Source organism: Trachypithecus francoisi, unplaced genomic scaffold, assembly GCF_009764315.1.
Source record: "Trachypithecus francoisi isolate TF-2019V2 unplaced genomic scaffold, Tfra_2.0 Lachesis_group14, whole genome shotgun sequence".
Taxonomy (NCBI): domain Eukaryota; kingdom Metazoa; phylum Chordata; class Mammalia; order Primates; family Cercopithecidae; genus Trachypithecus; species Trachypithecus francoisi.
In genome coordinates this window covers 46,703,805-46,717,511 of record NW_022681459.1, presented here as the reverse complement: position 1 = coordinate 46,717,511, position 13,707 = coordinate 46,703,805, and the positions used below count along the sequence as shown (strand labels likewise).

General features: G+C 39.2%; 1 protein-coding gene across 4 annotated transcripts in view; it reads left to right on the top strand.

Annotated features, from left to right (window-relative positions):
• Positions 1–13,707, top strand: part of PITPNB (phosphatidylinositol transfer protein beta) — a 68,581-nt gene that overhangs the window by 35,118 nt on the left and 19,756 nt on the right. For all 4 annotated transcript variants that reach the window (XM_033233094.1, XM_033233095.1, XM_033233092.1 and 1 more), the window contains exon 8: positions 10,268–10,345. In XM_033233094.1, coding sequence (XP_033088985.1) covers positions 10,268–10,345 — 78 coding nt within the window. The remainder of the gene's footprint in view (positions 1–10,267; positions 10,346–13,707) is intronic.

Here is a 13,707-nt window from a genome sequence, read left to right as displayed (position 1 = left end):
AGGCACTCCCAAGTGGGAGGATGAGGCTGCTGATAATCAGCTCAGCCTCCTTTGCAACACCTCTGCTGAGTCCAGCTCACTCACACCTCCCCCGTCCTGTGCCCAGTTTGGTCTCCTTTGGAGACCACGGTCATTAGGCAGGTCTGTATGTGCGTGAGTCGGAGTTGTGGGCTGGGTCTGTCCACTAGTCCAGTTCTCTGAAGATTACATGGAAGTTAAGAGGTGATTCTTTTTAGAGCCCCTGAGGGTCGCTGGGGAGCATTTTTGGCTAACTTCAGAGCTTGCCTGTCAAAGCCTTTATTAGGACTCAAGCCAAAACCCTGAGTCCCTTTGCATTCAAGTGTGGTCTGCCCACAGGCAGCTTATTAGAAATGCAAATTTGTTGCCCCCTCCCTGTTTAGAATCTTTGGAGTAGGGCTCAGGGCTCTTTCTAGCCCTCCAGGCAATTCCTGCGCATGCCCACCTTTGAGAAGCTGCATTCTAGTATACATTATTAATGGTGAAGATTGTAGCGCAGGCACTCTTCTAGGATTTTGGAAGCAGAAGGAATCTCAGTTGGAGGCCATGCATGGTACAACAGTGTTCCCCTCAATCTTTATTTATACTGTTAAAGAATTTGTAGCCCAGGGAACTGCTGTAACTCCTCAGCCATGTAAGCAGTGGAAGGGGAGCCAGGACTCTAATGCAGAGCTGCTGATTTTATTTTTGTCATTCTAGAACAACTTTTGCTATATGATGTTTCTTCCTTTGCAATATGTTAAGAGCATTCTTAATTTACTTGAAGGAAACAGGCAGCACCTGTTCTTCCATCCGTCTTCTCTAGTCCCCTGAAACCTCAGTTTTTATCAGTAGTCTTGGTCACCTCCTCCCACAACTGCTGACCTCTGATGTATTTTGAAGTTCGCATACGTGCAATACAGTAAAAGGATTGGACACCCAAAGATGTGTTTTGGTGTGGGTACTTACAGGGAACACCACTCATACGTTTTCTCATTTGTTCATTTAATAAACATTGGAACTTACTATTTGTTCCGTGTTGCTCTGGTGAATCTTTCTCCAGTTAAAGGAACAATTGTATCTGTCTAAAGAGAGTGTGAGATTCTTAATTGCGGACATGCTAAAGTGTGTCAAAGTGACTTACAAGTTCCAACTGTTGGTTGTGTAGTATGTGAGTGCTCCTTCACCAAAGGGTTTTTTTTCCTTACAGCTTATACAGACCAGCGCTGGGCACCAGGCTGCAGCCATAGTCAAAGTTCAAAGACTAATCAGAGCCACGAGTTTTGGAGTTTTGCAATTTACTAAATGAACAGCCATTTTAATTGCTTGTCAAAGGACTCAACAGTGGGATTGTTGGGCTCATCTAAACTGTTTCTGAGCAGCTTGTAGAAGTCTCAGGTGAATCTTTTTAAGGATTGCGATGTCAAAGAAAATGAATTGGTTTTTAAAGTTTGTACTTTTTGCTTGTTCTTTATTTGGTGAGTATGTCTTGGTAGGAAGAACAGTGTCCTGTTTTAGTTGAGGGCAGGAATATACTAAGCCAGTACCTGTTTTTTTGAAATATCAGTTGCCTTTGGGAATGAACATAAATGATTTGCTTTTCTGTACATTAGTTCTTTTTACTTTGAACATACCATTCCATTATTTGAGTTTTTTAGTGAGCAACTTGACACTTCTTAATTGTTTTTATTGTTTAAAAAAAAGATATTTTGCTCTTTTTAAACATATTATTTTCTAAAAGTTGGCAAACTGATGAAACTGGGTTTAATTTATTTGGATTGAATCTTAGGGGCATGTAAGTTTTGGTCAAACCTTAAGCAGTGCTTGTTTCTTGTGCTCTCAGAAGGATTTGGTATATCTTTTCTTTTGATCATACAGGCTCTGAGACAGTGCCCAGGTGTTGCATATTTGAGTAGATAGTCTTGGTAACACGTGCTTTACTGCACTGTCTTTAGAAACACTTTGTAATTGCACTCTCTAAATAATCTTTATAATATTAAAACTTTTTTCTTTTCAAAATTAAAAAGAATGATGGAACATGACCATAAATAGTTAAATATTGGTTGAAGCCATGTGAAATGGTTAATATTTGTAAGCTTTTGAGCTCCAAAAATGACATTTTCTTATGGGTGAACCTAATACATCCTCCAAATTAATTTTTGGTAGATGATACCCTAAATGGTCAGCAGTCCTTTTGGTTCTCTCTCACAGCTTTCAAGAAACTCCTGTGTTTTAGATGTTACATTTGTTCCAACTGCTGCTTCTTATTTCCTAAGAAGGGCTTTCTGCTTCTTGGAGCTGTGCAGTGGCTACCCAGCTCTTTAGACTGAAAAGAGCTTTTGTTTATTAGAAGTCTGTGGCTGAGATCCAGCCAGTCCTAGCCGGGCCTATGGTTGCCAAATGCTGCTTTGGTTGTTTTCTTCGGCGTGAGCAGACACACACTTGATCTCGGTAGAGTACCATGTCCTTTTGCTGTTAAAATGAACCTAGACATTCATTTCTGTCTTAAAAATGTGTTATTTATCACTAAGGTATGTGATCCAAAAACTTTATTAAGATGTATGCGTACTAAAAACATGAGAATTGTGACCCAACTCCTCACTCGAGATGAATGCATGTGATAATAGCTTTCCTGAACTTAGGGGGAAAGCACCTCAAATACGCGTTTTGAGGTAGCAGTGATTTTGCTTATGCTTAAGAAGTTTCTGTTTGTCAAACGCTTGTCTCATCTCGCCTTTACTGCACTGTGAAACAGACTGTTGTCAAGGTCTTTTGTAGTAAGTTAGAGATTTTTTTCCCCCATCTTCAAAGAAGATATAAATAAATGTAGGCATGGTTTCTATTAAAAAGAAATGTGAAAATGTTTCCTACATTATTCTACTGCCTTACATGGTCACACACTTTCAGATCATTTCCAGTAGTAGATTTAGAAAATGTCCACTGTATTTGAAGGCACGGTTGGATAGCAGTGCCCTCTTGTGGGAAAACAACATATTGCTTATGTTGTGCTTGCTTTAAACATTAGCAAGGATTTTAAAATTTTATTAACTGGATGCAGTGGCTCACGCCTGTAATCCCAGCACTTTGGGATGCTGAGGCAGGTAGATCACCTAAGTTGGGAGTTCGAGACCATCCTGACCAACATGGAGAAACCCCGTCTCTACTAAAAATGCAAAATTAGCTGAGTGTGGTCGCACATTCCTGTAATCCCAGCTACTGGGGAAGCTGAGGCAGGAGAATTGCTTGAACCAGGGAGGCGGAAGTTGCAGTGAGCTGAGATCACGCCATTGCACTCTAGCCTGGACAACAAGAGGGAAGCTCTGTCTCAGAAAAAAAAAAAAAAAATGATGTGTACAAGCATGTTTTGTACAAAATGCTTTTTCACTAGAACCCATTGTTAATTTAAGGTTTATTCCTAATCTCTTCCATGTTTTAAAAGTAAAAAGGGCGGGGAGGGTAATGGAGATGATGGGGGTGTGAATAGGATTTGCTCTAGTTCCTTGGGTGGGGGATGAAATTCTCTGAGAGCCAGAAAATGTTTTTGAGCAGCTCATGGCAGATATTTTTAAAGAAACAAGTATAAACAGCTCCAAGTCAAGTTTTTAAAGTTCATTTCTTATAAAAGCCCCTTTTCAGCATTTCTTATAAAAGCGCCTTTTCAGTGTAAACTCTTTTTTAGGGAAGGCTCTCTAGGCTGAGAGGGAGCAAGCATCATCCCTTCAGGTACTTGAGTCTAATCAAATGGTAGAGTGTAAATCGCATTTTTGCAATAAAGGATCGTGATTGGCTTTGGTGTCAGGGTGGCATCTGAGTCCTGGCTCTGGCAGGACTAAGCGATGGTGGACTCTGGCAAAGAATTTCACTTCCTTGCCCCTAGTGGTGGTGATAGTCCAGTACCTTTTTTTCAAGTTTTTGAGCCTTAACTGGAAGAATGTGGGCACCTGCCACATAAGTGTGTGCTTCAAAATGGTAGCAGAAATGATTTTGTTTATTGGATTTTGTTCTTACTGTAAAAAAAGTTTACTTTTTTTTCATATTTTAACTTTTTCATATTTAATATTTGTTAACTGAATGCTAATGAATTAAATGGAATCTTGGGACTTAGAAGCTGAAGGCGAAATCATGAACTAACATTCAGAGTGAGAGGGGGCTCACTTTGAATTTCTAATAGGGTGTTTTCCCCCATTTCAGTTTAAGGAAATTGATATAATTTGGTCAGTGATTTACTATCATTGAAGGAAACATGCATTTTTGTAAGTAAAACTTTTCTAAACGTATCACTTAATTTCAGATGTATGCAGTATAATTTTAAAATATATAATGTTTAACAAGTACCTTTATGGAATCAACTTGTTTGTTAAAACTCATTTCATTGGTGTATAGAGTTTGAAATACCTTCATTTTTAAGAGCTATAATATATAAACATATACTAGTAATAAATACAATATTACAATAATAAATATATTGTATATTTGTGCATGAACTGCCCAAAGCAGTAACCCATCTCCCCTGAGGAGAGTGCTGGGGTGTAGCCCATGGGCAGCGGCTTAAGGCAACTCACTAGCTCCTGTAGCTCTGGGCTATACAGGAATCTCTAAGAGCTTGCTCCGTTGGGCCTCACTTTCCCATCTTATCTCGGAGCACAGCTATTTGGTTTCCTTGCTGTGTTGTAGGATATGGAGTGTGTCACATAGCCATCTGGTTGTAACTTTTTTTCAGGGCTGACATTCTGATTTCTTTCTCTATTAATTTGTATCCTTCCAAAGGCTTTAGGGGTCTGCCTTCATAAACATGACAATGCTGGTGATAAGGATAAGATCAGAAAGAATGGAGTGAGTGATTAGTTGTGCTCTAGCCTAGCAGTACTATAGACGGAGCCACCTCATGTGGATCACAGTGGCAACACAGCGTAGAGCTATTGACAACCCCTGCTACCCTCCCCACCACGCACATGCCAGGCTCACCCCCACTATCTCAGGACACGATGGAGGGTCTCTGTGAGATCAAAAAGATTACCCAAAAAAAGTGTAAAAGTGTTCTGTTCAAGGGTATAGATTTAACTGCATTTCTCAGTTCTCAGTACAGTTGTTTAAAATTCAGCTTTTAGGATTCATTGGTGGCAAGCCAGTAAGGTTTAATGAGAGGGCTGAATTATAGAATATTTTTTAATGCAGTTTTGTCCCTCTGAGGTACATTCAGTAACAGAAACTAGGCCAACAAGTTATTGACAATTAGTGGTCCTTTGGGAATCTGCTTTAATGAATAGATAAGAATGATTTGTAATTAGCATAATAATTATATGCAAATGAATGCTTCTGAATTGCTCTAAAACACTTCTGAACTGTTTAAACAGCCCTCCTGAGATCTTGTTACTCTATTAATTTGTGTAGCAAATGTTTTTTTCATAGATCATGCAAAGATAAACTTCAGCCCAGCCCCTGTCCGAATGATTATGTATTCCAAGGTGGTAGGACCTGAATTAATGAGATTTACTTATACTATATTAATGGTACTCTGTGGGAACCTGAAAGGTTGAGGAGTCACTAGGGAGATGTAATTAAAAATAGAAAAGAAAGCTGCTTATTTGAAAATAACTGTTGAAATCAGTTTCTTAAACAAGTTAGTAAATGTTATTTCTCTTTACACCTCTGTTATTTGCTTTTGCAAAATTTAATGCAAACATTTTTTTTAAAATGGGCTTACTTACTCTTTGGAGTCTCGCTTGAATTTTGTCAGCTTGAGTTAGGTCGTTTGGCATTAGGGTCAACAGTGATAGGATCCAGGAGCTCATTTAGGTGCCCCAATACTGGAAAATTCAGGGCAGTGCTAATCAATGATGATTGTTATTTATCTTCATATTTAATTCAGCTTTATCCTCCATCCTGGGCTTTATTTTTAGGATGTGATTAGAGGAAATAAGCCTTGCTAAGTTGAGCTGCAATACCCATGCATTTAAACTTAATGATTATCTTTGAGCTATTTTAATAGATACCTAATTAATCATTGTATGCTAAAGGAAAGCATTTTATATAGCAGACTGCAGGATCCTAATCTCTCTCTCAAGCTTTTATGTTTACCCAATAAAACACCCCCTCTCCACAGGGTGGAAAATAGGGGTTGATCTTTTATAAGCAGGTGCCAAGAAGTTGCTAATGCTTGTGGTTTGGGTACTCTTTTTCCTTAGTTTACACTTCGCCTCACCTCTGGTAACCCATGCTTGGTTATTTAAGCAATTTCTGGTGTCTGGAGCTCATCTCAATTTTTCCACAAGCTGTCAAGAAACTCTACCAGCCTCCCCCCACCTCCTACTCACTTCCCCATTCATAATTAGGAGTTAAATCTGGGCTCAGGGACATTTAGTTTGGCTCAGCACAGACAGATTTTGTACTTTCATTTTTGGGGGCAGCCACTATTCTCAAAGATTCATAAAACTAATATTCTTTGTATTCGAAATGAATCTGGTTTCTATTGAGAGTTTCTGTTGAGATCTGTAGTGAGCAACAGATGTACACCCAAGAGGTAGCACAACTTTAGTATTCCAGTGACAGAAAACAGTTATTTATAAGAAATTAATGAGTGTATTCTGTGGCTCCAGTGTGGAGCCTCAGTAATCCATTTATTTACCATATTTTATTTTGTTCTCCAAAGGGTATCCTGCCTGTTTTTTTTAAATAAGAGTTTTCAATTAAATAGAGTTGTATTAACACTAATCCGAATATACCTTATGCTGATACCATTGTATTTTTTCGTTGTTCAGGCACTATTATTGGTGGAGCAAGTAGTGTCTAGGGATATTACACCTAACTTGATAATGATGGTTTTACTAAGCCCTTATCCTGGCCAGGCCTCTGGGCATTATACAGATAATTAAAATTGAATCATAAAAAATTTTAAACACAATGCACCTTAGCAATAAGATTTTTCTACTTTTAAACATGATTTTAAAACCCATTTTAAAAATGCATTTCCTTAGCCTGGTGAATTTGCTCTCTTTTTCCCAAGGATTACAGAAAGTGCATAGCAAATTCAGCCTTCAGAATACCCAGGAGCTGAAGACTCAAGTAGGCTACAGCTGTCTTCACCCACAGTATTCTAAAAGAACTAATGAGATGAGAAGTCTGCAGCTGGTGGCAAGCACAATAAACCATGAGCCAAGGGCTTCTCTTCATCAGAGCCTCCCCTTTCCCCATGGGATCCCAAAGGAGACAGAATACTAACAAAGCCAGCAGGCTGTCTCATTCCACACTATTGCTCATTTGCAGCTATAATTGGTAGCTGAGGTTGCATTCTGTATGCTGAAACTGTCATACATGAAGGAATATATTTGTTCATTGTGATACGGACATAAATCGTTCAGTTTTCAGATATAGCAAGACCAAACTAGATACCCAACAGTGAAAATATAGCAAAGAAGATACTGTTCAAAAAATTAGGTGTTTGTTGTGGAAATACAAAACTGAGGTTGTTAAAAAGCTACTTCCTGCATCTTAATATCTTACCACTTAATTCAGCTGATTAAACATTTATATATTCTTCATATTCAAACTAATGTAAAACAGAAATTCCTAGGTTTTGACAAGATTCATTCTCATCTTTCAAGGTTAAAGTGCTATTGTTAATAATTGGGTTTTGTTACGTTTTCAGTATAATATCTTTAATATTTTTCTGCTTTGTATTTAAGAGGAGAAAAAGCAGAGAGGGGAAGACTTCATTTCATATATACATATGTATATGTGTATGATATTTTACATACACACAGTTGTGCTTCATAGGAAAATCCACTTTGATATCTCTAGTGCTGCAGCTTCTTGGTATTTTTGAAACGTGGTTTGATTATCTGGCATTTGTTGACACCTTTTGCCATCATCCTGTGTGGTGTACCAGAATGTGCCCAGGACCGAAGCTAAGGAGGCTTGAGTTGAAGTGCTGGGGTAGGTGAGCCCTACCACGTCCTTGTCAGACTGTGGTTTTAGCATCTTTCAAATGAAGGAGCTTGGGTGGTCTTTAAGGTTCATTTCACTTCTGTGATTCTGTGAATCCATAGTTCAGATTTTTCTCCTGTTAAACGTGATTTTAAAATCCATTTTAAAAGTGCGTTTCGTTTGCTGGTTTTGTTTGGTTTTGATTCTGACAGTAATTGTCTCCATTCTCTGTTGGCAGTTAACGGGTACTTCCTGGTGTTTGAGTTACCTGTTCTTTGTTTGCCTCTTTCTTTATCCTAACTAGACTGATTCTTTAGGAGCCAGAACTGTGTTGGTTCTCCTTTACTTCATCTGTTTCCTTGAATTACCTCTTATTAATAACATCTGGTGTGCTACCGTCTATATGATGGCTGTTCAATAACTAGATTTTGATTGAGGGAAATGATGCTGAAAGTAATTATTTGATACAATGTTAAATACTTTCAATTTTTGAAAAAAAGATGAGCTTGCTTTTAGGTTTTAATTCCAAGCCTCTGACCTAGAAGAAAATGTTTTATGGTGTTGCGGGTTAATTTATGTTAATAGAGTAGCTTATTTCTCATTGTGAATCCAGGTCTTGAAACCACCTGTACACACAGTTGATTCTTTTGTCAATCAGAAGTAGAGTTATTCATTTTTAGGATGAAGTTCAAAATTGAAGTTTAAGAACTCATACTTGCTGACAGTAACTGAGCTTTTGTCTGACTGCTCTGCCCAGACATAGGAAGTAAGTCCAGTTGTCCAGCTCCTTGCAGACTGTCCATCCCAGTTTGTCATTCCTGGGTAATGCTGATGCCTGTGGCTATGCCACATTGCATGTTTTAAAGCATTAAGACTCAGTATAGCGAGACCCATTTGCTTGTTCCATAATTTTAGGTTATTGTTGGTCCTTTTTGTAGACAACCTTTAGAGAGGCTTCAAGTTCTGGGTCACATATTTACACAGTTATCTTTCTTTAAGGTTTTGTTTTCTCTCTGAACTGAGCATTTTTCTTTCCTCACGTAATTTGTTTATAACTTTCTCTTTAGGAATTATTAACATGGCATATGCACTTACTGAGTAACTGTTAAGTTTTGGGTGGCTGCTTCTCAACATTTTTTTTTTTTTAATCTGCGGAAAGTTCGTATTATACTGTAGAGCATGTTCAGTTCTTGCTTTTGCTTGTACTGCCCTTATCTCTAGAACGGTGATTTTAGTTAAGGTTTCATATCTGACATATCTGAACATTTTTCGCTAAGTATGGGGTTTCTTCACAAATTCCGTAAAAGACCCCAGAGTCAGAAAGTCTGCTCAAGAAGCAAGGGACTCTCCCCACCTCTCTTTCTTTGCAATGTTTTAAACTGACCAACTGACCATGGTCAAGTTACTGTTGTAAGTCTCTCTTATTATTATTGTTAATCTGGGCTCTAGCTCTTCAAAAGTAATTTTATCTTTTTTTCTGGAGAGAGAGAGAGAGAGAGAGAGAGAGAGTGTGTGTGTGTGTGTGTGTGTGTATAATGACAAGAGAACTTTTGTAAAGCGGGTAGATTTTAAAAGATTTTCTTTTTTCATTTCCTCCATTCTGTCAGGAAAAGGAATATACTAAGGGAAACAATTTACACACACTAGAACCCTGAATAAAACCTTTATTTTAGATCCATTCCCCTGTGGTATATAACTGAGGCAGTCCCGTGACACCCCTCCCTCGCCTCCTTTGACAGTGGGGGGCTGACATGAGTGCACTTCTTCTGTGAGGAAGCCAAGCCATGGGTACCCCAGGGCTCTCTGAACGAGGGTTTGGAGAGGCCAGTCACAAAATGGAAATGTCCACCACAGACCCAACTGTAGGAAGAGGTTGGAGGATGCTGCAGAATCCATAGTTCTGATTTTGTTCCCAGCCACAGTAGTTGCTTTGGCCAGCGTTAACAGTCCAGTGTCATCATCTCCCTGTAGTGTCAAAACTGGGATGGGTATGTTTTATTCTTTGAATGTGATTATCCATTTATCAAAATGCTTAAATTATTAAAACATTGTTGGAAGGTTTGCTCTTGGAGACAGCTGTCCAGTAACCAGTCAGAGTGGATTGCTAGTCCGAGACTTTTATTATTTCTTATTATGTAGTTATTTAGCCCAAGGTGAAAGTTTAGCAAAGAAAACCAAACTGAAAACAATGGACAGGTCCTGAGCATTTTTCTACTTTTATACAAAAGCACAGTGAGTCTAATTGATTTCTGTCATGTGTTTTGGTAGCTGCAAAGAGCTGTTCTGGCAAGGTTAAAGAATATTCTCTGGTTTTCTTCTCTGCCTCTGACTTTGTTTTGCTTTGCAGGACTACAAAGCTGATGAAGACCCAGCATTATTCCAGTCAGTCAAGACCAAGAGAGGCCCTTTGGGACCCAACTGGAAGGTACTGGATGCTGACCTTTCTGACAGGCATAGTCTTGGCAACAGAACACTTGACAGGTCCTGAGTCTTGAAGAGCTGGTGACGTTTAAGTGAAAAATAGAAATGGCACAAAAATAGTTTTATTTGCGATAAGGACTTACAGCCAGTTGCAGTTGGCCAGCAAATCTGTGCTGCATTAACAACAGAACAGAGCCAGACTGTCACTTTCAGCATAATGCTGCTCCAATAACTCTTAAAAGAGACAAGTGATTTAGTGTTTGGGGATTGTAATGTTCTCTTTTGAGACCTGAAACAGTATAAAAATCCATGTTAAATGAAGGTTTATAGTTTAAGTTTAGCCTTAGTAAAAACTGAACAAGTTCCCTTCACCCAAGCTCATATTCCTGGACTTTCAATAGTTATATTTTTGGAAAGCAGGACAAGAGCGAGCAATTTTTGTGGCAAGTAGGTTTTGTTTTTGTTTTTTTGAGATGGAGTTTTGCTCTTGTTGCCCAGGCTGGGGTGCAGTGGCACAGTCTGGGCTCACTGCAGCCTCTGCCTCCTGGGTTCAAGTGATTCTCCTGCCTCAGCCTCCCGGGTAACTGGGATTACAGGCATGCGCCACCATGTCTGGCTAATTTTGTATTTTTAATAGAGACGGGGTTTCTCCATGTTGGTCAGGCTGGTTTCGAACTATCGACTTCAAGTGATTCACCCACCTCGGCCTCCCAAAGTGCTGGGATTACAGGCGTGAACCACCACGCCCAGCCAGTAGTTGTTTTTAAATAAACTACACCCCTTTACTTTATTCATGGAAGTAAGGTAATGTCAAGGTAATAATGTAAATTGCCATAGAAATATAATTCATTTTAAAGACATCTGCTAAACTAAATGAAAGATCCTTAAAGAAGTTTTAATGCGTTATTGGCAAGTTATTACAGCTAATTTGACAGGAGAAGAGCATAAAAACTTAAACATGCCCACAGCAGATTTTCTACTCACAGGGTCTTACTTGGTAACCAACCTTTCTGTGCTGAAGCCAGTCACAGGTCATCGATAAATGATGTCTAGATACTAGTTGTTGCATGCACATAGAGGATTACTGTTACAGCCCCACAGAGAGCTCATTGAGTGGTTCTCCATGGGTGTTAGACTGTTTTGTGGACCATCTTATGCATCAACTATAAGGAAAAAAGACTTTAACTTTGGTTTATAAGAAATGATTCATAACTATCTTATTTTCACATTTGTTCTCTGGGTAGAGTGTAGTTCAGAATTCTCCCAGTTTTAATACTTAGCATGTTAGGCCAATCTTGGGTTACTATAAAGAACCTGAGATTGGGTAATATATAAAGAAAAGAGACTTGGGCCAGGCATGGTGGCTCACGCCTGTAATCCCAGTACTTTGGGAGGCTGAGGCCCCGGGGTGGATCACCTGAGGTCAGGAGTTCAAGACCAGCCTGGGCAACATAGTGAAACCCCATCTCTACTAAAAATACAAAAATTAGCTGGGCGCGGTGGTGCTTGCGTGTATAATCCCAGCTACTCAGGAGGCTGAAGCAGGACAATCACTTGAACCGGGGAGGCAGAGCTTGCAGTGAGCCGAGATTGCAACATTGCCCTCCAGCCTGGGCAACAGAGCGAGACTCCCTCTCAAAAAAAAAAAAAAAAAAGAGGTTTAATTGGCTCACAGTTCTGCACACTGTACAGGAAGCATAGTGCTGGTATCTGCTTTTGGGGAGGCTTCAGAAAGCTTACAGTCATAGTAGGCAAAGGAGGAGCAGACGTCTCACATGGCGGAAGTGGGGCAGGGAAGTGTGCCAGGCACTTTTATACAACCAGATCTCATGTGAACTCAGAATGGGAGCTCACTTATCACCAAGGGGATGGCTCAAGCCATTCATGAAGGATCTGCACTCATGATCCAAACACCTGTTAGAGGCTTTACCTCTAACATTAGGGATTTGCATTTCAACATTGGGGATTGCATTTCAGCATGAGATTTGCGCAGGGACAAATTTCCAATCTATACTACCCAGAAAGTGATATATACCACTTAGAAATTAACAAATTCAGCCTGCTTGATGTAAATTTGCTTTAATGGATTTAAAAAATGTCCCTACCCTTTTCCAGATTTCTAGCTTCAGACTTTAGAACTCAATCTTAGTTGGAGGGGAAGCCTTTTGAGATTTCACACTGGTCTTCTAAATAAGGACACCATGCCAAAGAGCAGCCCAGATGGTGGCTACCCCTACTGGTGCTGTAACTTCTAAAATAGTACATCTTATTCCAATGCGTAGTAGCTCTAGCTGACAGACAATACTTTTACAGGGAGTAAAGGGGCATGAGGTTGAGACCCAGAGGTGAATTAAATATTGTATTTTCTTGAAATTATTGCTTTTCAAGTATAAACATTAGAAGGCAATGCTACATTATGTGGTGGGCTTTATGTTTGAGCTCAAATCCTTCCTGTAGGAACTCCTAACTGATCTTATAACAGGCAGCAAAAGTAGTTTGATACTCTGAGTTGTACCGATTTCTAACTTTTTAGGAACTTGGAATATATACCATGTCTGGCCTAATTTTTAACTGATACTGCTTTGTCTTTTATTATTGACTAACGATTGAAATTCTAGAATAGGTTTAATTCTTAGAAATAATGTGATTTTTATATTTCTGCAGGTTGCAGAACTGCAGTTTTTTTCCATTTTCACCCCTGTGTTAAACAGTAACTTATTAGACTGGTAGGGTACTGGTTGTTTCTGCCCATTTGCCTGTTGATTGTTCATTTTATCCAGATAATGGTGGATCCAGCTACTCTTATAAATTGAGCTACTGCCTGACTGAATTTCTGTGAACTCAGAAATAACTAGTGCACTCAAGAATAACTAATAATAATTAAGCCATCCACTCGATGCTGTGGAGGGAAATAAAGAGTAAGAAGATAGCTGATAATATGGCATACAGGAAATTAGGAACCTTTGGACTTGATCTTACCACTGTCTTCTGTAAACATGTTTAGCAGGCCCTCTTTGCCAGTTACTGTCCTGATGGAGGCTCTGAGGGTAGCACTAGGGAACAGTAATAGTTGGAAATTTTTATACTTCTGAAATGCAAGGAAGTAATAGGGAACAAACATATAATTATTATGGCTGAAAGGAAGAAGAAATCTTATTGTGGACCCACTTACCCAGGGTTGTGTGGAAGAATGTTCTTAGAGAAGAGGTGCCTGGTAGTTCCACAGTCTCTCTCTCAAAAGGCCTCTGTGAGCCATTCCCACACTTACCCTTCAGCAGAAACCTGCCTTACCAGTACGAATTCCAAAGTCTATTCGAAGCTAAATGCAAATCCCATGATGTCTTTGAAACTTTTCCTTATTTGTCT